Source organism: Molothrus ater, chromosome 1 (assembly GCF_012460135.2).
Source record: "Molothrus ater isolate BHLD 08-10-18 breed brown headed cowbird chromosome 1, BPBGC_Mater_1.1, whole genome shotgun sequence".
NCBI classification, from domain to species: domain Eukaryota; kingdom Metazoa; phylum Chordata; class Aves; order Passeriformes; family Icteridae; genus Molothrus; species Molothrus ater.
This window is the reverse complement of record NC_050478.2, coordinates 124,875,580-124,903,456: the sequence shown is the minus strand read 5'-3', so window position 1 is coordinate 124,903,456 and position 27,877 is coordinate 124,875,580. Positions and strand designations below refer to the sequence as shown.

The 27,877-nt window shown below is 37.8% G+C and overlaps 1 protein-coding gene across 2 annotated transcripts; it reads left to right on the top strand.

Annotated features, from left to right (window-relative positions):
- The first annotated feature begins 373 nt into the window (after window positions 1-373).
- Window positions 374-26,767, top strand: SNX16 (sorting nexin 16). 2 transcript variants are annotated; one of them, XM_036378849.2, is made up of 8 exons: window positions 374-423; window positions 4,930-5,394; window positions 9,523-9,609; window positions 12,959-13,107; window positions 17,688-17,757; window positions 21,874-22,010; window positions 24,884-25,000; window positions 25,262-26,767. In XM_036378849.2, the coding sequence occupies exons 2-8, from the start codon at window positions 5,023-5,025 to the stop codon at window positions 25,365-25,367; spliced, it is 1,038 nt and encodes a 345-aa protein (XP_036234742.1). In that variant the 5' UTR covers window positions 374-423; window positions 4,930-5,022; the 3' UTR covers window positions 25,368-26,767. The 2 variants fall into 2 exon arrangements, with proteins under 2 accessions (XP_036234742.1, XP_036234743.1); XM_036378850.2 differs by lacking the exon at window positions 24,884-25,000.
- The last annotated feature ends 1,110 nt before the right edge of the window (window positions 26,768-27,877 follow it).

Here is a 27,877-nt window from a genome sequence, read left to right as displayed (position 1 = left end):
TACACCCGCAACTCGTGGTTCAGCAGGGCTTTATGGCAGGGCTAGATGAAACCACACTAGGAGCCCTGCAGAGGCTTTGGCTTTCCTGTGCCCTTTGTCAGAGGCTGGGGGCTTTCCTATGCCCAGGAACCGGGAATGCGGAGACCCCAGCCCTCGCACACCTCCCCTCCCTGAGCGCCGGCGCCAGCACCCTCAGGGGGCGGCCACACCCCACAGGACCACACCGCCACACACAGAACTACAAGCCCCACAATGCACCGCGCCCACGCGCCGGAAAGCGAAACTCACGGTAGCCGGCGGGGCACGCCGGTCTTTGTAGTCCCTGCGCGGCCCCGCCCCTCCCGCCCCTCTGGGCGGGCCCCGCCCCCCGCACGGGGCGGGCCCGGCGGTGGCGCGGCGGAGTGGGGCGCGCGGCGGGAGCAGGTGAGTGGGGCCGCCGTGCAGGAGGGCGGGAGCGCCGGCACCGGGAATCAGGGGAGCGGGCAGGGAGGGACTGAGGCAGAGGGCAGCCCGTGGGGGAAGGCCGGGGAGTGGAACCTCGCCGCTGCCCGTCCCACGCCCGACGTGAACGGCCCCCGACGTCTCCGTGCAGCTGTCGCAGCTCCCGCGCACCTGTGGGGAGGCGGCAACGGGCGGTGGTACCTCGGGGTTCGGTCCCTCTCGGGCGGGATGGCGGCTGCGGAACCCCCCCGTTCCCCGGGGCGGGGCCTGGCCGCGCCTCCAGGTGTTTCCTCGGCCGGTTGCCGCAGCCGTGCGGAGGTACCGGGAGGGTTCCCCGGGCCTCGCCGGTATCACGGGCTCGGGGCCGCCCCTGGAGTTACGTAAAGCGGCAGCGGCGCTCCCCGAGCGCGGCCCCTCAGCGGCGGGGCCGGCCGGTCTGGTTTGGTTCTGCTCGGGTTCAGAACCGCCAGAAGCGGCGCTCCCCGACGTGCGGAGTTTGCTGCGCGGTACCCGCGGCTGTTTCCAGTTCAGACTCTTCGGGGCAGGAGTTACTCCTCTGTGTGTGAGGTGTGATAAATAGCCCCCCCATTTTGGGTGCATAAACAGGTAAAAAATGTTGTTAGGTAACTTGGCTGAAATCGGCACAGAATGATTATTTTACAAAATCACGAAACCTAGGTCTGAAAATTATTTCTTTATATATTCTACTTGTTCTCTAGATGACTTTCCTCAATAGCACTTAAACCCTAAACATCAGAGTTCAGCTTGTCTGCGTTGTCCAGACAGAGGCAGAATATATGTAACCAGATCACACATAGTATTGCATAGCTAAAAGTCTTATAAATCCAATTACAGCTGTTAAGTACGGATTGTTTTGTTTCTAATCTTTTATCCTGGAATCGTGTGGTTTATATCTTTCTCACTGGATATACAAGCCATTAGTTTAAAAAGGTTTGGAAGTGCGATAGCTGCAAGCTGCAGGCAAACCCTTTTTAAGTGGGTTTTATTACAGCCTATTTGCCTCTCCCGCAGAAAGGGAGGTGGCTGCTGTAAACACCAGGATAAGTTGTTGTCATGCTTGCTCTTGTAGCATGTGACAGCCGGGTTCCTGGGACTGTCCTATCCTGTTTGAGATCTTGCAGTTCAGCCCTTCCAGCAAATGTTCTCTTCCTCTCTTTTCGTTCTTAACTCACACTTGGGAATCAAACTAAACAGAATACATGTCCCAAACAGGAAGCAAATTTCTTGCAGAAAGTCAAGTAAATAGCTAGACAAGAAGGTGCAGTGTCTGGGGTATCTCCTAGGTGTTATGAGGGGTTTGCTGTTGAAGTTGGTGTGCTGGAATGATTCTGCTGGTTCTGTGCAGCTGGGGTAGGAGCAAACTGAGCACACAAACCCTCCTTGCTGCGCCGAGGTAAGTAGGGAGTGACATGGTTTGTCTAAAAGGATTCTTTGTTTTTTAATGCAATTGTTCTCAGTTCCTTCTATTGCATGAATTGGCAGTAAACTATATTAGTAGATAAGGCTGGATTCCTAGGGCTGTGACCCTTGTTTGAGCATTGTATTTTCTTCTAATATTTAGTAGCCTTCATAAAGTGCAGATTAATTTGATTTTGAACCCTGTTGTAAATATTTTACATACTAGGAAATTGTGATACTTCTACAGTTAAAGATGGATTTACGTATGTATTTAGGAATATATATGTGTTTGTGAGTCTAGTAGTTTGAGGTAATATTTTTGTATATTTCTTTCAACTTTTTTACAAAAAAATATTCAAGTTAAGTGAAGCCATGTGCTATTTGCTCACTTGACCTGACATTTCTGTTACTCAGAGATTACTTTCCTGTTACTTTTCAAAGTTAGAGGAATCTGTGTGACACAGGTAGTATCAGCCCCTTTTATTTGTCTGTAGGCATGTTTACTGTGTCAGATTGAGTCAAGAATGGCCTTCAGAAGAAAACAGTGTCATCATCATCTTTAATACTCATCGACTCACAATTTAGGATGGCCTTGCAGAGAACAAAAGAGACTAAACCAGAAAATGTACCCTGGGAGCAGGCTTAGTGTAGAACAGCTGCTAATATCCAGGCCGTGGTACCGAATTAGAGCTGGTCTGGAATGGAAGCTGCTGAAGCACATACAGTGCAGGTGTTGGCCTCTCAACACCAAGGGCTTTGTCCTCAGGGTGGGCTGTGTTGAGCTCTCTTGCTTGCCAAATTGGTGCAGCTGCTCAGAAATTTGTGTGCAGTTAAGAGTAAGGTGTAGTAAGTAAACAAGCTCAAGATAGTGAGTTCTTGACTGGCATTTCACTTTAAAGGAAGAAGTTCTTCTAGGAAAGACTGTTCACAACTATTGTAACTGGTGAAAATGTCAATGTGGGGTTTTAGGTTTGGTTTGGTTCTTTTTATGAAGTGATGAACAGTACAAGGTTTTTTTGCATCTTAAAATTCCATTAACTCCTAGGTTAGCTTCAACAGATAGCCCCTGAGATGTGGGTTTATTTTCCAGTCCAGATTCACAGTCATGCAACAGAGGATAATCACTTTTTACATATAGATTGATTTTTTTGCAGTCTAGATTCACTTAGGTTCTTCCTTTTACAGGAGTTTAATCCTATACCTCCCAATAACATAGCTGGGTGGGACACTGTTTAAAGGCATGCTGTCAATTCCTTGTGCTGGTAGTAGTATGGAAGAGTCACTGAAGTGGCAAGCGAAAAAGCAGTTACCTTTTTTAGTGTTTCATTTAGATACTGTTCATAGACTATTGGTAGAGAAAATTTATCAGACAATGCTTCACACCTTGCATAAAGAAAAATTATTGCAGAGCTAATTGTTTGAGGCAGAAAATAGATTTTCTTACTGAGATGTGGGTGAAAAAAGGGATTTAGATCTGGTGTAGCTCCAGGAGAACATCTTGTCTCAGGACAGGTGTGACTTGCTTCTCTCACAGAGTGAGGCTGAGGCAGGTCAGATGTCTGACACGTGGCTTCACTCCCACAGCCAAGCACAGGACTGTGCTGCAACAGAAGCTGCTGGATACTTCAAATCCCATCCCTGACTAGCTGAGTGAGTCAGCAGGGGTTTATGATACTGAGTTCAGCTCCCTCAGATGCTGCTGAGTGTCCAGCCACATTCCACAGTGAAGCAGAGATATTCCCAAGAAATTACTGTCGGTTTGAAATTGTTCTCCTGGTCAAGTTAACTGAGTTTTCTGACAGACAGTGTGTGACAACTTCCTGAAGTAGCTGACTAAGTTTGTTTTTCCTTTACTCAAGGAATTTGTTCAAGAGAATTTTTCAGTCTTCCTCATGCTGGTTCATTTAAAATTTATGTCTTTATTTCTGTGCTCTAGTATTAATTTAGAGCAAGACAGGGAAAGCATCGCTTCATGCTCACAAGGAGGAATCTCATTTGGTTTTACTGCAGTAGGTGATTGATTGTCTGATGTGAATCAGGTTGGCGGTTTCCCATTTCACAGCTTCCTGCAACCTCCTGGTTGATTAGTTTATTCCTGGCTAAATGGATCATGGCTCAAATCCTGTTAATCCAAAGAGATGGCATTTAATTTGCATCTTGTAAGAGCTCTTCTTTGGGTACTTTGTTAAAATGAGGAGATGGTGCTTTTTTGGCAGTTTGATACTGCTGTCTTAACTTTACTTCCCTTTTTTTCCAGAAATGTATACACATGCACACAAAAGACTCATTTGAAATGCTTTTTTTGAAGAAAAAAATACAAATTTTTCATTTCTTTTTTTTTTCTGTACACTTTTTTTTTCTATTTTAATCTTCTGGAATGGAAAATTACCTGCTGTAACAACCCTGCTTTTATTGTGCATGCTTGTAAAACTTAATTGCTGCAATTCAGACTCCAGAAAATGTGTACATTTTACATTGTGACAAATGTCTGTAGCATTATATACAACAGAGTTGTTTTGAAAAAATATTTTGCATTGGAAACAGATCCACTATACTTCAGTGAATGTGTAATATGCAAATATGTTTTCACCTGAGTTGTTTACTGTCATATCTTTTGATTCATGTCATGTATATTGTTGCCTGTGTGTTTGGCTTGCATAGTCTGCAGTGGATATCTTACAGAACCAATTCTGAGAAAACCTTCTGTACTGTTTAGATGAAATAGTCACTGAAACTACTTCTAATATGCCAGAAAAATTGCTGACTCTTTGGATAAAACCAAATAACACTTAATTCTTAAAGAACAAAAGGATTTTTCTCTTTTGTAATCTTGCTTTACCTCTTTGCCATTTTAATAGCTGTGGAAGACAGAACACTTGTAAAGCTGTCTGTCAAATAGTTGAGATATAACCTAAAAGCACCATTTTATATGAGCCAGATTCTTTGTGAAAGTGTTTTACCATCAATACTGCTATGTACCATCTCAGAGCTAATACAGATTTTTTCCCAAAGCTCTTAGTGGTGCTTTGACTTAAAAATGACAGCAATATTTTCTGTCCTTAATTGCAGGTACTGTTCCTGAAAACAAGAGCAGACATGGTTTACACAGCGAATGAAGCTTAAATTCCAGGACCAAAAACTGAGGGCTTGTTTTCATGAAGGATGGCAACACCATATGTTCCTGTTCCTATTCCTATTGGAAGTTCATCATCCAGCTTTACAAACAGAAACCAAAGAAGTTCTTCCTTTGGGAGCATTTCAACGAGTTCAAGCTCCTCAAAAGGACAGCTGGAGGACTCTACAGTTGATAGTTTTAAAAAGATGAGCATGCCTGACCAGATTGGTTCCACATCATCTGCATGCAGCAGTCCCCTTGTTAGGACTAAATTTACAGGTCTGGATACATCCATAGAATACAGTACTCAGCCTGTAGAAGAAATAGAGCAGAATGAAGATTCCAGGACCTGGGAAGATCGACCATCCACACCTACTATTCTGGGCTATGAGGTGATGGAGGAAAGGGCAAAATTCACTGTAAGTTTTGGGCATAGTAGAGTTGATCCTGTAATGACAAGATAGCAATTGAATGTGCTTTGCATTGTCTTTCAGGAATTAATCCTGCACTTCAGGGATGTTACCAGTTTAGCTTCAAAGTACTTCCTGACAGGAAAATACCATTCTTGTTATACAGGTGGGAAAATAGGGATTAGAAAGCAGTCTTTCCTGCAATTGTGTATGTAGAATAGAAAGAATTAATTCTGTTTCATGTATCAATTTCTGCTGGAAAAGTCAGGAATTCCTTGCAGCTACAATTCCTTATGAAATTGAGCTTGTGTAAGTTCTGTGTAATTAAACTTCTTAAGTAAAATGCAGTCTTCTATTTGGATGAATGATAAGAAACCTTGATGTTAGCCCTTTGTAGTTATAAGTAACTTATAACATTTCTGTTAAAGTGCAAACATGTGGGTTTCAACTTCTTTCCCTGCTCAGTTTCTAGTAAGGGGAAATCTGTTCTGCAAACAGACTGGGAGGTTGCTTATGCCATATCTCGTGCCAGAACAATAGCCTACCTGGTTTGTATTGATTTTTCTCAAAGTGCGCTGTAGCTGGCAGTTCATTTTTTTTGCATGCCATAAGTATATCAGTGTACTTCCACATTTGTTTCTGTGCGTGTTGTTGAAATATTTCTTTGAGTTTATACAATGGTGCCTGTGGGACTGATGGCTGTTTGTTACTGATTATTAATTACATTACTTAAGATGAAAAAATATTAATTAGGAAGAGATAAGGAGAAGGAAATACCAGACAAGCTTTATTTTTCTTCCTGTTTTCTTATAGATTAGAGAAGTGCAGAATCTTTATGACAGTTAAAATAGTAATGAAATCAAGATCTTTTAGCCAAAAGTTGAGTAATGATGCTTTTTAATTGTTTGAGAATGATACCCTGTCTTTTCCTGAGATTTTCAGCTTCTAACATCTTCATGCATGTTAGCATAAGAGAAGAGCAAAATTTTTTTCACGGGTAAATTTAAAAAATTGTTTTAAATAATAACCTTCAAAACCAAAACAATAATTGATATTGTTATATGTACAAGGATTAGTCTGCAAATACCACAGAATCGTTTAGGTTGGGAAGAACATCTAAGATCAAGTCCAGCCTTTGGTCACCCCCTTGACAACCAGATGATGGCACAAAGTGCCACATCCACTCATTTCTTGAGCACCTCCAGGGATGGTGCGTTCACAACCTCCCTGGGCAGCTCATTGCAATGTTTAACCACCTTGTCCATGAAGGAATTCTTCTGATGTTCAACCTGAACCTCCCCTGGCACAGCTTGAGGCCTCTTGCCCTGTCACTGGTTGTCTGGGAAAAGAGACTGACCCCCACCTGGCTACAGCCTCCTTTCAGGCGGTTGTAGGGAGCCTCCTTTTCTCCAGGATAAATGTCGCCAGCTCCCTCAGCCACTCCTCACATGACTTAGCCTCTAGACCTTTCACCAGCTTGTTGCCCTTCTTGTCTTTCTTGAAGACACTGCCAAGACATGATCCAGTGTGCCTGTAAGGTGTTCTGTATTAACAATGGTAACTTTCTCTCATGATTGTATGTGGAAGGCCAGGTCACGGTACAAGTGAAACATTCTTTCATTGTAAAATTCTTGGATGCATTTTTGCTCTTCCTGATTTCACTTCTATTGCTGAGTTGGTTTCTGAAACCACACAATTAACTGTTTGTTTTCAGTTGCATGTTCTGCATGCAGTTTGCTCTTGTACATTAAAGCCAGCAAGTAATTAGTCCTTAGAATTTGAGTTGCTTTTGCAGTGCTAAATCAGTGAGATTTAGAAGACAGCGGAAGACAGTGGAAAGCAAATTAAATCACTTGTAAAAGAGAGGAGACTCAATTGCTGAATTCTTTTTTTACTGTTGGTTGCATCTCATAGTTTCCAAAAATAAGAATCTGATTTGGCTTAATGATGTCCAAGCTTCAGGAGTGAAATGTCAGTGCATGTTAGAGTACGTGGTTGCTGAAGCTTATGAGAGAGAAAACCTAGGCTGAAAAATATCTCCTTGTAAACATTTAGTCTTAAATGAATTTGAAGTCCTGGAATGTTCAATTAGCACTCTTTTTCTTTTTCTTTTTTTAAAGCCAAGTAGAAATGATAATAAGATGCTGAATCAGCCAGAGAATGTTGCCACATATGGGTGTATTTTCATTGATGATTTTTATTTATAGACTAAAGCAATTCATGATTGCGTGCAATAAAATGAATTTGTTGAATTAATTTGTGATTTTTACCCCTGCTTGTACGAAGGAACTGAGAAGTTTTTTTTGTAATATTCTAGTTCTTACTTGTTAATTGCAAACCTTAAAGAAAAGCCAAAAAACACCCAACCACCTTTTTTTGAACTCTGACAGGAAAACCAAACATGTTTGTTTCAGGTTGCCCATAATTTTGAGGCTATTTAATCACAAGTTGATTGCACTCCCTGTTACAGTTAAGTTCACTGTAATTGGTGAACTTTTTTTTTTTAAGTTATCTAATGTTCACTTGGAAATTATTCCTTTTTTTCTTATATACACGTTTAAATAGTACTTTTGCAGAACTTATAGTAGAATACAAGAATAGAATACTGATTAGCAAGTAAATTTGCACACATATTCCAAAGTTTCTTGTTCTCTGTTTTACTGTGTACTGGCAGAGTCGTCACAATTTTACATTTATTTATTAATTTCATTTATGAAAATAAAACTGCTTATACTTTTAGTATGACAGTAAAGTAATAAAATATTTGGATAAGCATTTAGACATAAAATGGAAGGCAGAAAAATTATATTTTAATGTTGGTCCTGTAAGCCAGTCCTGCAGCTTGAATTTTAAAAGCTAATAGCTTTTTCCTCTGTCACAATCCATGACTTCCACAGATGATATGTCTTGAAAGTGAAATTGTGTTTAAAACATAGATAAGAGAAGTACTTGCTGAAAAATTGCTTTTGATTTGCACCATAGTTATCTGTAGTTTCTGTAATTATCTGGAACTTAATATATTGTGGAATACAAAATTGCTAGAAACAGTCTCAGACCTGTACAGAAGTTGGCTAGCACCAGGGTTATCACATGTTGGGACTGCAGTAAGAAAAATACACTTATCAGCTGAGACAACCTGCTGTGACAGCATGAAGTACTGGAGAAGATTTAAGTATGTAACAGATTAGAAAATGTTCTAAATAGAATTTGGTTAAATGAGGGATCATTTATCATTATGATTCTAAAAATACCTTTTTCTTTCTTGTATTATATTTTTTACATAAAGACTGGGGAAAATAACCCAGTACAATTGAAAGAGAGTACCTGTCTTTCCCTGTGTTGGAGAGAGTAAGGTTATGACATTGGACACTGTTTAATGTTTTCTAGTTGAAGTTGTATTGTTAGATTCATTGTGTTCAGACATTGGAATATTAACCCTCCTAGAAAGTAATTGTAGTGTTGTCATCATCATTATCATCATTGTTTTGTTTCTTTTTACATTTGCTTTTAAATAGGAGTATGGTACTGCTGTGCTGTTATCTTGCTAAATCTGATTCAAAGTATCCATTACTTCAGTTACACAGTGATGATATCATCGTTCTGGTGCATTTTTCTAGTGAAATCATATTTGCCTGGAAAGACTAAACCTAATGTTCAAGACAAATGCAATGGAGGATGTAATTTTATTCTGCATAGTTTCTCCTTGTGAAACAAGTCAGATGAGACATTTTGAAACAATATCACACACAGTACCTGATGATTAACAGTCATAAAAACAGAGGCCTCCAGGATCAATGAGTGAAACTGTAATTTTGCAAAGGTTAAAGTAGATCACAGAAACACACTTCCCTTACTTTTTTGATAGCTGAGCCTTTTGTTCTGCTTGGCAATACATTCTTTCTTACAGACAGAAATAGTTATATGTATTTAGGAGTTACAGGAACTCCGTCCTTAAATTCTGAAATCAGTTTAAACTCTTTGTACTGATAGTTGCTATTTGCATTTCTTTTACTCCAATTAAGATTTTTTTTATCCACAGGTTTTGTTTCATTAAGAAATAGAAGGTCTTTTCAGTCTTCCAGACAATGCAGTGTGAAATTTTGCACATTTTTCTTATATTTCTGTCTTTCCACACAGGTATACAAAATACTGGTGAAAAGAAGTCCAGAGGAAAGCTGGGTGGTGTTCAGACGGTACACAGATTTCTCCAGGCTTAATGACAAGGTGAGAATTATAAGCTGGTAAATTCTCAGCTATCTTACCTCACTTCTTTCATGTCTTATATTTTTGTCACATCTTCTTTGTGACATCATCTGTCTTATTTTTTTTCTGATTTTAATGCATATAAAACACATACTGTATTAATAACTGGAAAAATATGATTCCTCATTTTTTCAAAGATACATTAAACAGCTGATGTAAAGATGTAACAGCTTCATCTGAAGCTGTTAGTATGCTTCAAACTTTATATTTATTCCCAGTTTATATGATAAAGGAATTAACTATTGAATATTTATCCCCTGCATGGAAACAGAACTAGGGACTTGTATTCTCTTGCAGGAATGATCCAGTAGTTATTTAGTTCTTTTCTGTGTAACAACTCTTGATTTTTTTCATCATAAAACTGAAGTTTCATGAACATAAATACGTTCTTTGTGTCTTGGTCAGTCTTCAGTTGTTTTCAGTGTCTTCAAAGTTAATAGTGAAATACTATATCACATCTTTAAAGATGGAGGAAACACCAGATGAATAGGAATTCTGGGTCAACAACTTAATACTTTTAGAATACTTGAAAGGAAAAAATGCTTCTCTGAAAAGCACAGGTTTTTATGATTGGTAAATAGTGTTCAGCTATCAAAAGTAGAGAAACAATTGCCCTTTGCATTGCGAGTTCAACACGCTTTCTGCTAGAATGTTCTTTCATCTTTCAACATGAACCTTATTTCTTTACCCATTGTGAGGGATTTTTTGTACAGGTTATCACTTTGGATTTGTGTGTCTGATCAACTAAGAGCTAAACTTAGCTGAAATTTTGAAAACGTACTTGAACTTAAAAATTTCTTCTGTGTTCTTGGTTTGACTTACTTGAATATCTTCTAGGCTATCTTTGAAACACCAGTGGTGTCTAAAACTAAACTGGTAAATGTGAATTAGTTAAGAGGTTTCTTTCTGAAGAAATTCCTGTCTTAAATGCAGTCTGTTTTAAACTAAGGAATGTCTTGATATTGGCAAAAGCCTGACTTCTTTTGAGACAATGATCTTGGCATTTCAACTCAGATTTTGGAAGTCAAGTCATACAGCAGTTTGCATTTTGAACAGCTGTGTCAGGTAGGTCAAGAATTGGCTTACCTCCATTGACTTAATGTGGCTGTCAGTGGTTTGAAAAATCAAAATGCTGAAATATCTATTAGAATAAATACTTAAATTTTTACTCATAAAGCCCTTAGTCTTTGCCATCAAATGTTTAGCAAAAATATTTGGCTTCTACCATTATTTCTAGGTATTAGTATTTCTGTTTAAAGGAAAAATCTCTATTTTTTAAAATTTGTGTCACTGTCAGAAGTTTTTTCACCTCTCAGTATGCATCCAAACCATTTACTCTTTGGTCTGTAAGACATTTTACTTTTTATAATGTAGAAATATCAGCTCTAGGAGCTTAAACATACCACCATTCAGGAAATAGTAGAGAATTACAAAATAGTAACATATTAATAGTTTGAAAACACATGATGAAATGGCCATGCTTAAGAACAAAGAAGTTCACCATTTCTCCTCAAGACTGTGACTCATGTGACGTGTAATGTGTCACATGGTGATGTAGGAAGGAGTAGGAAAGGTGCTGGATCCAAGCAAGCAATCATGGCCAGAATAAGTTGTCAGACCCATGGGTTTTCCTGCTGTGTCTGAGGAGCACTCAAGAAAGAATGCCCCAGGACTGTGCTGTTGAAAATTAGTCCACTGACAGCAGCTGGGTCTTACCTTCTTCATCCACAAAAGGAGTAATCTCTGGGTAGGTGTATTCCCTCCTTAGAATTAAGCAACGTGATCCATGTGACCAGACAAGTAAAAGTACCATAAAGCAAAATCTGTGTGGTTGAACCATTTCCCAGCAATGGTTGTCTGCACTCTTCTGTACAACTAACAGGAACTCATTTTGTTACATTCTATGGGTTCTGTCCTATTCAGGTATATTCTCATATATATGAAATTATTGAGAGCTTGGTAGGAGATGAAGGAACTTTGGAGGACCAAATATAAACTTAAAGATTTAAAGAAGGGTCTAATATCAAGATGAAATTCAGTAACAGAAAAACATACTTAAATAATTCAATTCAGAAATAAAGAGCAAGGCTTTGACAATAAACCATTCTGTAAATAAGGAACCAGAATTTATCATGGGCTATTTGAATAAACAATATTCGTGATGTTTAAAAAGTGCCTCATGCTGTGAAACAATAGTTACATAAGCAAAGGCGATCTATTAATGTGGTTCTTCCTTCTAAGTGTGTAGAGAGATTCTCATTGAAGTGCAGTATCTGTCGTAAATTTTCTAAAACTTAATCTGGTGAAAGAGCTGTCCATTAGAATTTTCTATCACTGCAACATTCGTATTAATATATGCAGTGTACGCAGAACATCTCTGACAGAAGCTGGCTAGATCCTGTATTCAGAAAAAATGATGAAACAATTCTTGTGGCAGCTGAGATATCAAATTTTATAAAACCTATTTGCTTTTTCATGTTGGTTGTAAATCCTCTCCCAGATTTTTCTTTGTCAAGCATAACTTTGAAAAATTGTTTCTTATCAAAAAGTTAAAGTATTTTTTATTATCATGCATATTAGAAGAATAATTGGCACTCTTGGAGAGGTTCATTGTTATATGCTTTCATTCACTTGTATGTTTTATTTCTGAATTCAAAGAAAAAATCTGGGTATTTCTGATGTCAGCTGTACCCCGTTGCTATTTAAGGAACTGAGAAATGCAGTTTTGCATGTTACTAGGGGTTGAGCCATACTTGCATATTGAAATTTTATTAATCTGTGTGTACAAAAAACTACTCTTTACAAGAAATCTCATGCATGTGTTGTAATTTATTCTTCTAGCCCCCCAAGAAAGACAAGTTGCAGAGTTGTACATCTCTAATGGGGTTTTATTCTATATATGTGTATATGTAGTAGTTTTTATCCCTGAGTACATTAAAAGAAATACCACTGAAATTATTTTTCATTGATACTTTTTTTTTACAGTTTTCTTATGTGTACAGACTCAAAGGTTTTAAATAGCAGACTCAGACATTAAATAACAAAGCAAAGGTTTTCATTCCTATTTTTATGTGTTAAATTTGAGGAAAAATACAAAGCACTCTACTGCATAAGGCAGCAAGTGGCAGAACTGACAAATTGTGTCCACAATTTAAGTTGTAATTTTGATTTTCCTTATGGTTGAGGCTTGTCTTGTGCTTGAACTTTACCAGAAGTCAGAAATGTCTTATAAATCTGAGTAAAGTCAGTGCCTGTGGCAAAATTAGTATTTTTCTCAAATTTTTTCTTTTTTTGTCTTTAATAATTCCAGCTAAAAGATATGTTTCCAGGCTTTCGGTTGGCCCTTCCGCCGAAGCGCTGGTTCAAGGATAATTACAATCCTGACTTCTTGGAAGATCGACAGCTGGGGTTGCAGGCATTCCTCCAGAACCTAGTAGCTCACAAAGATATTGCTAACTGGTAGGTGATTAACCTTTGCTTGTTCATTTGTGGCTTTATTTCTGTCCATACTGCTCTTATAAAACTCCTAGACTCCAGCAGTGTACCTTCAGGCAGTGTGGTGAGGGATTTCAGTAACATTCATGCTGTGCCTTTGATCATTATGTCAATTACACAGTGTCCTTCTAAATTAGTCCCATCTTAGCATAAAAAAGTGGAACTGCAGTATTTTGTACAGGGATAACTAAAAGCTGTAATATTTAAAATGTTAGAATAATTCCGTGTTTATTCCTAAAACATTACTTCTCTGTCTTTAATGCAGAATTGATAATATTGTTAATTTATACTAGATGTGTTAGGCTTTCATAATGTAGAGTACCTACACTATTATGCAATTAGTTCTTAAAATGTGTATTAAACTAGAGGTTTTTATTGACATGACATGAAAGGAATTTACAGATTCCTGTACATAAGTAAATGTAAACCACAAATCAAAAAAGTCTCAATAGTTCAAAAAACATAATGTGTTTAGGCCAGCAAAGTGCCAAGATTTCTTTCAACAGTGTCTTTTTTTGTACAAAGTGAGAGATTCTTCCAAAGCAGGAAAATGAATAGAACATAATTCTGACAAATGAACTGTAAAATAATTTTATTATGGACAAGAAGAGAATTTAAGTAAGCAACTTGCTAGAGGCAAAGCAGTTACTTTTAAAACCTTTGCCAGCATCAGAATTAAAAAAGGTTTTAAGGTTGCTGTACTAGAGATTCTTTGAGGAATGAGTCTGAGAACCTGTCATCATCTGAAACTTCATTCAAAACAAAGAGTAAAAAATGCTCTAAAGCAAACCTAATTCCCTCAAGACTTTTAAAGGAACAAAATTTTAAAATTGCCAAGCTGTGGTGTGGGACTGTGAGACCATATAGTGCTCATAGCTACTTTACTTTTTAGTAGAAGGGGTACTACTACATTTGACATGTTTTTATAAAGCATTCGACTGCTGAGTCTGGAAAATAGGGATTTGTACATCAATCTGACTTTGGTACTGCTTGTAGTTAAAAAAAAAAAAAAAACAAAGTGGTAAGCAGGTAAATAAAAATGGTATAATGTCTTCTGTAGAGACAAACGAGTAGTTATGACAGGGCTCATATAAAATAGTTAAAAGACAAGGGGGAAAGGATTGATGGTAATTTAGGGGTGGTAGCAGTGGAATGTGTTAGATTGCAGTTGTGGACACTGATGTTCAGGACATTTTGAAATTATCTGGAGAATGGAATGAACAATGAGATCACAAACTATTGTAGAAGGATCCTGAGTACTGAGTGACTTACATCAATTTTTGTGTCTTGAAGTAGAAAGTGACAGTAAGTACACCCATACAGATTTATGAATGCAGCTGGTTTTGCAACTTGGAAAATAACTATTGGTAATGATACCACTAGTTTTCTGAATCAGTTCAGTACTCAGCAATAGTCAAAAAGCTTCATTGAAATCATTAGAGGAACTTAAAAGGGGAAAAAGAAGTTATTGTTCTGGGAATCTGAACTGTCCTTCCACATAGTTCAGTGCCACAACACAGCATTCCATCTCAAAGGAGGTGTCTGTAGAGGTACAAAGAAAGCAAGGAAAAGCAGAGGAAGCTGCAGAAAAACTTCCCTGCAAGAAGTGTTCTCTTTAGTCTGTTGTGTTAGGTGAGCAAACAGGGTGTGTGAAATCATCAAAGGGGAGAGGGAAGGTGAGTAAGGAATGTTAATATTTTGATGATTCATAGTCATCCTGGAGTATGTCATGCTGAGTGGCAAAGCTTTGTTGTGAGATGTCAGAGACAAAGCTTAATAGGTTTAAAAAAGAAATGGGGCTCAACTTATGTGTTTCTGTGTAAGTAGCTATTAAATATGATTATATGGGTGAGGTATGCAGCTGAGAAGTTTAGAAACTTCCTAATAATTAAATTGCATAATAATAGGTGTGCTAAAAAGAATCAATCTCATCCCTAAATGTAACTTCTGTTATGCTGCTGGAGACACACTAGTGAATGGAATGGACTTGCTTAAATAGATCTGAAGTCTTTCTGCTTCATATTGTTGCAGCTAGTTCAGCATTTCAGCTGGCTTGTTTGTATCTTAGTGATGGACCATATTGGATAAAATAGTCTTTGTCATAGTTTAAGGTAAAAAATTCCAACTCAAACTTTTAGACTGTGTTGGTTATCAGATACAAAAAGGAATTAAAATGTTTGTGGAATCAGTTTGTCTTTTGGCTAATGAAGAGATGCTGAAATTTGGTTTCTAGAACTTTTGTCTGTGTAGGGCTCTGCATGAAGACAAAATTTTTAAATAAATTTTATAACCTATTGATATGGTTCTAAGGTTTGGATCTGTGGAAGGTGTGAATTCTTCAAGAAGTGATTAAAATGAAGGAGATTTGACCATCTAATATATTTACCCACTTATCAGAGAATAAATTTACTATTAATGGGAATTAATACTTGTACCTCACATGAGCAGTGGTGAGCATTTCACTCTGTTTTTTCCTTTAAAACTCACCATTTACTTCTCCAGTTTTGCAAGTAAGTCAAACTGCTTGAGTCAGACCTAAACCAAAAAAGCCTTTTTTCTTTGTAGAGAAGTCTGGTTTACTTCTCTTCATACTGTATGTACTGTATTCACAGTGGGAAATTTGCCCTTCAGGGATAGGAGACCTCATTTGGTATACCTACTTTTAATAAAACTAGATTCACAAAGTATTTTAAAAATAAAATGGAGGATAATATATGCAGGTGGCTAAATTTTTGTTTGTGTTTTATAGACTTCTTCTCTTGTTTTATGTTGTATTGAAGATTCAGTGAAAGATCAAATTGAAGTCCACCCACAGAGTTAAATAGTGGTCAGGAAAATTTCATACAGCTGGTGAAGTGGGTGAAAGAAGTTTAACCTGCTAAACAGAATCTGGCTTTATATAGATGACAGAGCTGTCCTGTCTCCACCCTGTGTAAGAAGCTTGGAAGGGAGGAACTCGGCCAGCTTGGAGTCAGTGATCCCATGTGCTGCACTGCCCCTTGCTGCCCTCCCTAGTGCTGGCACTGCTCCTCCCTGGAGAGGGATGGCAGCCAGCTCGTGTGTACGGCAGCTCTGTCACAGGACAGAAAAGATCCCTGGGGTACTTTAAAGGCAGAACCTTCATTCATGAAGTGAAAGGAAGAGGTGTAACACATGGAGAGGAGAGCAAGGTCAGAGCAGACTCTCAGAGCAAAGCTGGGCTGTGAATAAATGTTCATGCCATCAGGTGCCTATTTTAGGTAAAGAAACAACAAAGTAAATGTTCAGTGTATTTTAGATAAATGTTCTTTAGAGTCTTCTTAAAACTAAAAGTGATAGTATAGTGAATGATTATTGTTTGAAGAAGTTTCTGCTCATTTTGGTTGCCAACCTGAAGCTGATTGATTAGGATGGTAGCTGGATGAAAGTTTCCTTTCTTGTGTTTGTGCTTTGTGAAAACCTCAAGTGCAGAGAATGAGTGGAAAGCAGAAAATTACTGCCTTTTGCCCTCACATTTTCCATGGGGCCCAGGTGGGAAGAAGAGACAGAAAATTAATTTTGGATTCCCATTTTTCATTTTTGTGCACTCATTGCAGTAGGAGATGATTTAAAGATTTATAGTCGTGAGTGCATGCACAGCATTGCTCCTAAGTTACTACTTGCTAATTAATCATGAATACAGTGTTCTAATTTGAGATTCCTTAAAGAAGAAAGAATTGAACCGAGCAGGAAAGTCTTAAAAAGGTGGCTGAAGGGACATGTTTGGAGATGTTTAGGAGTTCTGTGAAAAGTAATCTAAATTTGGAAGACAGAATGAGACAGATGCTTAAAATACTCTGTAGTAAACCACAGGATTACACCTACTTCTTTCTTCTGGTCTTTGCAAAACAACACACAGAGGGGGATGGTAACTGTTACACAAATCCAAATGGAATGCGTTAGTTTGAAATGTGTATTCAGAGATGGCTATATAGTAGATCAGTGGTACATTGTCTTCTATTCTTACAACTTATTTTTATATAAAAATACACACTGTACATATATAAATTATATCATGTGTATATGTCAGTGGATTATGATCTTAGCAAAAGGGAGACAGCTGAACATGTTTCAGTGCTCATAGTTAAATCCCCTGATACTACCTGAAGGTATCTGCATATGACTTTTAACAGCATACTTTTCATCCATTGCATAATACTAATTTTATATTACTTATTTTCTCAGGAGAATTTTTCAAACCTCTTCAATACCAAAGTGATAAACTTGCCAATTGTCATGTAGCTACAAATTCAATGAAAATTTTTTTAAAATCATAAAAAATCATGTTTTAAAATTGCTTATTCATCCTCATAAGTTGCATTCTAAATACTGTCCCTGGTCAACACCTACAACTGCGACTTATAGTTTGTTAACCATTTATTTGTTAATTGTTGTGAATACCTGGGAGTATATTTGAGGATGTAAATTTTGTGTCACTTAAAGAAATACCTCCATTTTGTAATCATTTTTAAGTGTTTTTGCTGGTTTTGTACTTCCAGTAATTCACTCTCTTTTATTTTGTAAAGCCTTGCAGTGAGAGAATTTCTTTGTCTGGATGATCCTCCAGGTCCTTTTGACAGTCTAGAAGAGAGCAGGGTAAGTAGGATAGAAAGAGAATGCAAAAAGCAGGTATTTTTTGAATATTGTAAGATCTGTATAATGATACAGAATGAAACACTTCTGTTTCTGTTCTTTCACAAAAATCACAAAATTGTGTGTTTCTAGAATGGGCAAAATCTGATAAATGGTGCACACTGATTGTCTTTGACTGCTGTACTTCATCCCTATCCCATAATATAGCTTTGTTTTTGCCTTTTTGGGTCATAGATGAAGTTTGCTTTGTAAAACTTATTCTATTCTCTTAGAAATAAACTTTAGTGACATGAAGAGCAGTATCAAGGTTGTCTAGAGCAGATGACCTTACTTTATAGAATAACTGTGTTTTCGAATTGTACATACATTGTTAGTCTTGCAGAAATTATGAATGTTAAATGATGCTCATTCAACTAAATTTATATTTGCCAGTTTGTTTTGTTTGCGTGTTTGTAGGATTGCCTTGGTTCTTGTTACATTGCTATTGCATGTGAAAGATTTGGTATGTTTTTGTCACAAGCTCATATTTGATTTCCATACAATCCCTTTTCATCACTGATATTTAAGCTGATGATTTTTTTTAATTACCATAATTATTTGTTCAAATAATTTAAAAAATTTAAGTGCCTTCTTCATTGAAATTTCAGTTGTGCATGCTGTGGTGAAATCTGTGTTATTCTTCCACTGGAATTTAATCAAACCATTAAAATAGCTGTGCTGTTGTAGTTTTAGCTATTACCCATTTCTGTGAAGTTGTTGAGACAGCTGTTATAAAATTCTCCAAGAGATACCACACCTTTATGGAGTGACTGGGGTTGAAAGGGACTTCTTGGATCATCTATTCCAGCCTTCCTGGCTCAAGTGAGGTCAGCTACTGCAGGTTGCTCAGGTCCATGTCCAGTCAGGTTTTTAATGTTCTACAGAGGAGACTTCACAGCCTTTCTGTCCAGCCTGCTCCAGTGGCTGACCACCAGCACAGCAAAAAGGTGCAGCCTCTCAGGTCTCATGGACATTAGTGTATCCATTTTGTTTAAGTGCTCCCTGATCTGCTCTTCCCCTACTGCAGGTGAGTTTGTCTTGACCTTCCTACTGGCTGCAGGGAAAGAATTACTCAAGGCTGTTTTTTCCAATCAACACAACAAGTCCGTGGTTTCCCATCTTTCTTTTGTTGATGATGCACTTGTAGAATTCTTTTTTTTGTTTCTTTTCACATGCCTTGCCAGATTCAGCTCCAGGTTGTCCTTCACTTTCATAATCCCGTCCCTGTAAGATGAGACAGCAGCCCTTATATTACTCCTGTGTCATCTCTCCATGCTTTCACCCCTAGTAGAGTTGCTTTTTATGTCTGAGCTTAGGAGACCCTTGCTCATCTACACGGGCCACCTGCAGCCTTTGCTTGTTAAGCTGTACTTACTGACCCTGCAGGTGGTGATCCTTAAATATCAGCTAGCTCTCCTGGACTGCTCTTAGCTCCAGGGTGTTTTCCCATGGATTCTTTTGTCCAAGCAGCTTTCTGAAGAGATTTGAAGTTGGCTCAGCCTGAAATCCATGGTTGTGGCCATGCTTTTTGTCTTGCTTCTGATTGTTAGGAGAAATCCTAAATTCCTGCATACTAAAAGCATCTATATCCATCCTTACTGTTTGTTGCTTTTTTTTTTTTCTTTCCCTGAACTGCCTTATACAGGAAAAGCACTGAGGTTCATGTACTTATTCCTGGAGTTCATTTTTAAAGATATCTCAAAACTTACTTCTGTTTTGCCTTTCTATGCCATCCAAAGCATTGCAGAAAAAAAATCTTCTGTTTTCCTGATAATGGAAAATACGGATATCTTCTATTTGGTTTATGTCTATTCTGTTATCCCAAGGACTTGCCAAAACACATTTATCTTTTCCAGGTGAGAGATACAGGTACCTGCTCCATTAGAAGCTGATTAGGCCAAGAAATTTAATCACAGAAAAGTAGGCAAAATATTCACTAATCTTTTTTTTTTTGTCATATCCTTGGTAGTTGTTTCCACAGATCTTTTCTCAGCCATCTCTGTTTCATGATCTGAAGAAGGAAGCAAAGCTGTCTCCTGGTTGTCCTTTCAGAAATTCAGGAATAATTAGTCCAGCCTGGGGTATTAAAACTGTTCCAGGCTCCAGGTGTCCAGCTGTCTAAAGAACAAGACAGCTCATTACACACTGTTCCCTTTCTCAGCTTTGCTTCACTTTTCTGCTATTACAGCATCCTTCAGAATATATTGATATTTTCTTTCCCAGTTTCAAACAGTGCCTGTGTTTGCTTGGACAGCTCATACCCAGATTGCAGATATCTCTGAGTTTTTTTCCAAAGGCTTTACTCAGTTCTCAGAACACTGAAACAGTTTTCAACACTTATGCAATATTTTTATCTATTTTGTGTATAGGGTAATTTCCATGTGCGTACATCTAAAGGTTGAAATAATAAACTTAATTATATTCTTAAGGAAATAATGTCTAATTTTCAGTTAGGGTATCAGCAACCTTGAATATTTTTACCAAGAGCAGAAAAATTTACTTAATTGGCTTTGTTGAAATGGGATGACTGCTTAACCACTGTGATATGATAGCTAAAGCAATCACTATAAATGCTGTGTCAAGAGTGAGTTGCATGACACATGCTCTTGGCTCTAGTAGATATGAATAAAGCTATTGCTTAACTCATGACTGGTCTTCAAGTGCCTGTCAACAAAGATAAATTTGCTGTCTGAGTCAATAAAAAAAACTAAAATTCCATGGAAAAAAACAGGGTTATTGAATTGAAAACTCCTCATTTCTTTGTATTGTATAATTACAGGAAAACTTAATATTTTGAAGATCATGAGTCTGCTTCAGTTAAAGCAAAGGATAGAATATTCTTGATGTTTGTAGCCTGTTTTAAAACTCTAGGACAAACAGTATCTTAACAGGATTATTCTTAACCGAGCTCATATTAAATGTTTATATTCAGCAGACTCTGAGTTAGTGGTTAGTTGCTGGTAATATCAAGCCAAGAAAGCCTCCCACGTGGGGCTCTCATTTATAGAGCACATGTAAATTATTAAATCAGAATTGCACACTACTGTTGGAAGACTTGTGCTTTCCAGTAATAGATGAGGAGGCTCTGTGCCAGCTCTTCTGTCACTTCCTGCATTCGCAGGATGTTGCATTAGACACGTGCTCCTCACGTTGGGTTTGGGGTTGCTCACTGACAGATCCATCAGGGTGTGTGATACAGACATGCCATGCTCAGCAGGGGAGCCCAGCATATTTGTCATGGCTGAGTAGTTAGTGTTCACAGCATCCTATTAAACAGTTTCAAAATATTTTTTTACTGGTCTTCTGATTGTCATGATTTCATATTTGTCACAGGTTTTTGGTACAGAACTGTACAGCTTTGTCTTTGTCCTGGGTAAGGAAAGAATACGTACTTAATCCAAATATTTTTCGCATCCTGGAAATATATAGATACTTTGAAACTGACTTCAAGTCATGTGGAAACAGAACTTATGAGGAGAAAAGGAAGCAGGGAGTTCAGTTTATGTTCCATATAGGCAAAAAGGTTCCAAATCAGAACCTACTCTTCTGGTGTCTCTCTCATTGTGAGACAAACGAACGATATTGATGGTGGTCATACAACTGACACCAAAATTGGAGGCAAGCATCAGCACTTCATTACCCTACAGTAGAATTCATACCTTTCCTCTGTGAATTCCTACAGACAGCAACACCAACTCCTTCCTCTCTCCATGACCTGCCAACCCACTCTTTTATAACACACATCCCTATTGGACACAGCTGCAACCTATTAAGGGCAAGGCTGCTTCTACTCTTTGGTAATTAGTACAGCTGCAACTCATCAGGGAGAGGCTGCCCACAGCACCATCTCCATTCTCTTATAATCCATTCTCCCATGTGATATGATGTTTACCATAATAAATTCATCATTCAAAGCAGCATTATTAAGATAAGAATTTTTTTTATTTACATAGCTTTTTAAGGTAATCAATCTGAAGACAAGCAGCTATAATACTGTTACAGGTTGATATTTCTAAGAGAAAAGTCAATAAAGGCAGTCCACTGAAGTTAAATTGAAGATGCACTTAAATTTGTCTTTAGGCTTTCTGTGAAACTCTGGAGGAAACAAATTATCGCCTACAAAAAGAACTGCTTGAAAAACAAAGGGAAGTTGAATCACTGAAGAAATTATTAACAGAAAAGCAACTTCATATTGATGCTGTTGAAAGAAGAATTAGGTATGTAGAAATTTTAAGGGTTTTAGGAAGTTATCTCCATGAAAGCATTTTCTCTGTCTAGTCACAAGTACCAGCTTTAGCTGTATCTTGGAAACCATTTTCCCTACATAACCACATACAAAGCAATATTTTCAGTAAGCTCTTTCTCATATGCTGGCTAAAAGCTATTTAGTACAAATGACTGAGAAGCTTGTCCTATCTTTTCCCTCTAAAGTAACTGTGATTGTTTCCTAATCCTTTAAGTCCTGTAAAGATAGAGCAAGATTTTGTTCTGCTTTTGAAATGTTGAAAATGTAAAATACCCTGCTAGAGATGAGTGGGAAAATTGCTTTGATTTGTAAAATTCTGTCTGTACTCAAAGCTTTGACAGAGCATAGTGATCAAGCAGTTGTATATCTATAATAGTTTAATTTTGTTCTGAATTGCTTGGAATGAGATGCTGCAGGTACCATTTAAATAGCATGGAAGATTGTCCACTTAAACCCAAGGGAAAACAGTACATGTCTGCTAAATTCTGTAACAGGAGCTGAGGAATTATGTTGTGCTATCCAGTGTCCCATTAGAGCTGCTGAGTCAGTATTGCAGCATTTCCTTAGCAAAAGAGTGAATTCCTATGGTCCCATTACAACTTCACAGAATCATAGCATTATTTAGGAACTTAAAGATCATCCAGTTTCTGCTAGACCAGGTAGTTCAAGGCCCCATACAACCTAGCCTTGAACACTTTCAGGGATAGAGCAGTCACTTGTCTGGGCAACTTGTGCCAGTGCCTCCCACCCTCACGGTAAAGAATCTCTTCCTAACATGAGATCAGATGAAAAAAACATTCCCTCTGCATGTGTGTCAGACCGTGAAGGAGGCAGTGAAGAAATTTATTAAAAAAAAATTAAAATAACTTTTATTTTAATACTGGCTGGGTTGCTGAGTCCAGCATATCCAGGTTGACTAACAAATCACACCTTATAATGTTCTAGGGAACTACCTTTGAAAAAGGCTTTAAATGCAATTATTTTGGCTGACTGAAAATTCTGATCAGCATACCATATTCAGTTTGTTGCTTACTCCTGAAGGCAAGTAATTACATTTCAAAGATCCCTGTTTGATAACAAAGTTTTGACATGCTGCTGCCTTAAATAGTGAAATAGTCAGGAAAAGTTAAATAACTTGCATTTGGCTAAAACATCATGATAGGGACTTCTGTGTGACAGAAAATAAAAAGGTGTGAATAGCAAAAAGGGACTTGATATTTTAGTGTTTTCCCTAAAGATAGATTATGTTTTTTAAATACTCAAACACACTGCTAATGTCCCAGACATATAAAATTAGTGAAAGACAGCCACATAGTCTCTGAAGTCCTGACAAAAAGTAACTTCTGTGACTTCTGGCTGTAAAAAAAAAAAAACATGTCACAAGTTTTTTCAGTAAAGAGCTTCAGCTTGTCTGATAGTAAATGAACCCAAAAGAAATGTCTGTCTTTGACCTTGGTGAAGTAGAATTTTTATTTGATGGCCTAACAAGAATTAAGCACCTTATGCCTACACGCTCTAAAGGCCAGGTACCTACAATGGATGTGAGGCAGAAGGGGACAGCTGGACAAGTCCTGAGACTTGCAGGATTTTTTTTTTTTCTGGATTTGGCTCAATCCTAGGCTGGTAGTCATGTTACAGAATGCTGTTAAGGCTTTACATAAAATGCATGCATTAAAATAAAATAACAGTAGTTAGAGCAATTTTAAAAGGGAAAGAAATATAGTAGTATAACTTTAAACACAAAATGGATCACAAGCTTTTGTTTCCAATTCAATGCTAAATTGATATATGTTTTCCACATAGAGAATTGGTTTGGAAAAAAGGATTTCTTTGGTCAATCTATGTGACCATATTCCCATTTGTAGCTAAGGTAGCTGGACCATTACCTTGTGTTGCCATTAAGAAAAAAATTGTCTTTATCACTAATGGAAAAATGTATTGCTTTGAAACTTAGTGTGTGGTTTTATAAAGTTACAGTGAGAAACTTGAGAAACTATAGAAGAAATCTTCTTGTCATCCTCCTGTCTTCCTTTTGATTATATTTTGATTATAATCCTTCTGCTGTTTAGGCAAGACGTGTGTGACTTAGTCTGAATGTAATTTTTTACCTTAAGTCATACACACTTCTCTGGGACTTGAATTTTGTGAAGTTACTAAATTGTCATGCAACCAGAGAATGATAAAATGGCCTGGGTTGGAAGGGACCTGAAAGAGGATCTAATTCCCAACCCCCTGCCATGAACAAGGACACCTTCCACTAGACCAGATTGCTCAGGGCTCCATCCAGCCTGGCCTTGAGCACTTCAAGGGATGGGGCATCCTCAACGTCTCTGGGCAGCCCATTCCAGTGCCTCAGCACCATCACAATAAAGATTCTTTGCCCTAATATCCAATCTGAACCTACCCTCTTTCAGTTCGGAGCCATTCTCCCTTGGGGAAGAGTCCTGCCACTACAGGCTCTTGTAAAAAGTCTCTCTGCATCTTTCTTTTAGGTTCCTTTGAGGTACTGGAAGGCTGCAATTAGGTCACCACAAAGCCTTCTCTTTTCCAGGCTGAACAATCCCAGTTCTCTGAGTCTTTCCTCATAGGAAAGGTTCTCCATCTCTCTAATCATCTTGGTGGCTCAGAGATGTAGAGGACTGAATTTAGTTCAGGAATAAGCAGCTGGAGCAAATAAACTGTTTAAATAGTACTAGTCAAAGAAATGGGGCATGCAGGAGTGAGATTGAAAGGTTACTTTCAATCTTCTTGCAGAAACTGTCAGGGCTAAAATGAAACAAACAGTTCTTCAGTGACAAATGTTTGCTGTATGGATTGGTGGTACTCTGTTCTTATCTGTTGTAGGGATTTATCTTTAGGAAAAATGACTCGTCAAAGGTCAGGAGAAGAAAGTGAGTGCAGTGGTGAGGTGGAGTCTTCTGCAGTAGAAGCAGACCAGGGTACCCTGGGTGAGGACAGCTGGTAAATACTATTATTTTACTTGTATTTTAGTTATTCTTAAAGTATGTGTTTTCAAATGTTTAGTCTTGCATTAAATCTGCGCAGCTGAGAAATTCAGCATTTTACTGCACTTCTCTGCTGCATAAAGGCCCTCAGGATAGATAATTTTAGATCTGGAATAAGAGATAAGTTAAAAAAGCTTCATCAGTGTTTTGTGGATTGTCTGCCTAAAATGGCTTTAGAAAATCATACCAGTTTCCATTTATTGATCTGTCTTTGCAGCTCAGACAAAGAGAACCATGAGCCATGCTGGAGTGGCTCTTTGGCTGGAAATTCTGTCCCAGAAATTGAAGTTGCTGAAGTAGCCTATACCACGGATGAAGAATAGCTGAGCAGCAGTGGCTGTTACCTGGGAAAGGTTCATGTTAAGGGTGTATCTGTGGGTAGGATCATAGAGGAGCTGTGAAGAATTCACAGCAAAGAGCAAGAATGCACATATTGAATGTTTACATAAATCCTTACAAATTATTAATGTAAGAAATATATCCAGTGCTGCTTTGATTTCAGTTTTTATCTAGCCTTTATATATTTAATATATTGAAGTCTAATAAGGGCTAAAATCAGCTAAAGTTTAGATAGTGTATATACTCAATTTGGCTGACTTTCCTAGCAGAATGACAAAAGTTTCACAGTAAATCATGGAACACATCTAACTCATATGTCATATATTGCCACTGTTGTGACACATTTGATGTGTTCATCTGTTTGGTATTTGTGTTTTCTTATAGCCATATAATAATGCTTGCTGAAGTGAAAATGGACTCAATTGTGTATAGGAATGGAGAATGTGTTGGTTTTACATTCTAAAGTTGAAGAAAGTTTCTCTGGAAGTTTTATGCAATGCAATAGGAGAACTTCCACTACCAAGAGCAAAGTAGTTATACGATGGAATCATAGTTGGACATTGTAAAATGGTCATTTTTGCTGAAAGAACTGATCTGAGACCCCCAAAACACTGTGTATTTTCATCCCAAGATAGCATGCTGTAATACTTTTTGTTCAGTAATGCTGCTTTGAAAATCTGGGATACCTTTGCTATATACATGTAACACGTAACAACAAAATCTGTAAATTTGCCTTTTACTCAGAACACTACCTCTTACCACCTTGCTAATGCATTCATGTTCGTTTAAAAATATTCCAGATTATATGGAGGCTATTGAAAGACTTGTAAAGAAGCCATATTTTTTCCTGCACAGTTCATAACTAGATTGAATCTAGTCGCAGTGTATTTTTGTTTCAATATATTGTACACATGGGGATGTTGGTACCTATGTTGTATAGCCTATTTTTCAAAATGTATTAAGACAGGAGATGCACTTTATAATTAAGACTCCATTGTGCCAAGTTCAGTTGGCTAATTAGTTGAGAAATGGGAGTTGCAGTGAGAGGATTATGTAGTGCCTTTTTGTATTTTACTTGTTCATTACTGCAGAATTTTGTTACAGTGCTCTGGGTCAGTTCTGTGGAATCTTTGATACAGCATTTTTCTGTTCTTCCCTTATTTACTGAAAGTGCCTTGTTTTATTATGCTTTTCCAATAGAAGGAATGCTGTTTTGTTTTAATTTTTTTTCCCTATACCACCCACATTGTTGTTTAATGTTGTCAATATGCAATGTCTTTGTGCTGGAGTTTTCAAAGGGAGCTTTGTACTTCAGGCTATGCATACAATGACCTTTATGCAGAACTGTATAAACCTTCCTGGTGAAATAAAACTATGGACAAAACACCTGTCTTCTTTTTTGCATTGTAGAAAAAAACAAACATTTAATCCCTTGTCAAGTAGGATCAAATAAATATTGCTAGAATGAGACATTTCTTACCTCAGAGATTTCCTGCACCTACTCAGCCTTGGTCTGAATCCTATTTTTTCCAAAAGTTGTCTGCATGAAAATTAATGAGAATTCTGTGACACCAGAAACCTCACTGTACTTCTGTTGAAGGTAAAAGTAAAAAAGGAACTGATTTTTTTTTTTAAATCCTACATAAATCCTCATAGATGTTGAGTGAACTCAATAAACTTCTGGCACATTATTGAAAATATATGAAATCTTGTGTCAGATGTCACTTATCTATTTGAAAAGATTGAACTTTGTGTATTAAAATATTGTCAGGTTTGCAACTATAAAGATTTTAAAAAATATTGAAAAGGTGCTTGGATCATACATGCCTGGGATTTCTTAAGTGCGGGAGGTAAATCTGCAAATCTAGACATGAAAGAAAGTATTAATATAATTTACAGTATAGTCATGAGAGGGCAAAGGAGTGAAAACCTCAAGATTTAAAAGAAACTTTGCTAACCCAAAGTATTTAGTATCCTATGAACAGACATTTTGGTTTAGGGGGACATTGTAACAAAACTGAGCTGGAAAAAGTGAATTTGTTCAGCGGCAGTGTGGTATCACTTCAGCTGTGTTACTGGTTAATGAATGGTTATCCTCCCTAAAGGACATGCAGAATTTGAGGTGGGCAGCCCATTGTGGCCTTGAACATCTTGATCAAGGTTTATTCCAAGTCAATCCCATAGTGAAGTTTTTTCTGCTGCACAACTTGCATCCATTCTGGCACTATTTTCCATGTGTTTCTTTTTTCACTCACTGCTGCAATTTCAGTACAGAAGAAGCCAAGTTTCCAATATTTCATTTGTAAAAATTGACAGTGGAGTTCTGTGCCCTGCTGAAACTGCAGAGAAATATTCAAACTGGAATTGCAGCAGAGTGAGCTAGTTACAAGAATAACAACCAGTAACAGGTTGTTCTTTTCTGCTGTAGGTGATTGCCTTAATAGCTCAGCCACTGATGTACAACAGGGTTTTCCCCTTTGTTTTAGATTTTAAT

What these genes read in the sequence shown, in the direction of transcription:
- SNX16 (XM_036378849.2), top strand. Translation starts at nt 5,023, where the DNA reads ATGGCAACACCATATGTTCCTGTTCCTATTCCTATTGGAAGTTCATCA. An exon ending in TCTCCAGGCTTAATGACAAG is followed by an intron (nt 9,610 to 12,958) that starts GTGAGAATTATA and finishes TAATAATTCCAG; the next exon opens with CTAAAAGATATGTTTCCAGG. An exon ending in ACAGTCTAGAAGAGAGCAGG is followed by an intron (nt 17,758 to 21,873) that starts GTAAGTAGGATA and finishes ATTTGTCTTTAG; the next exon opens with GCTTTCTGTGAAACTCTGGA.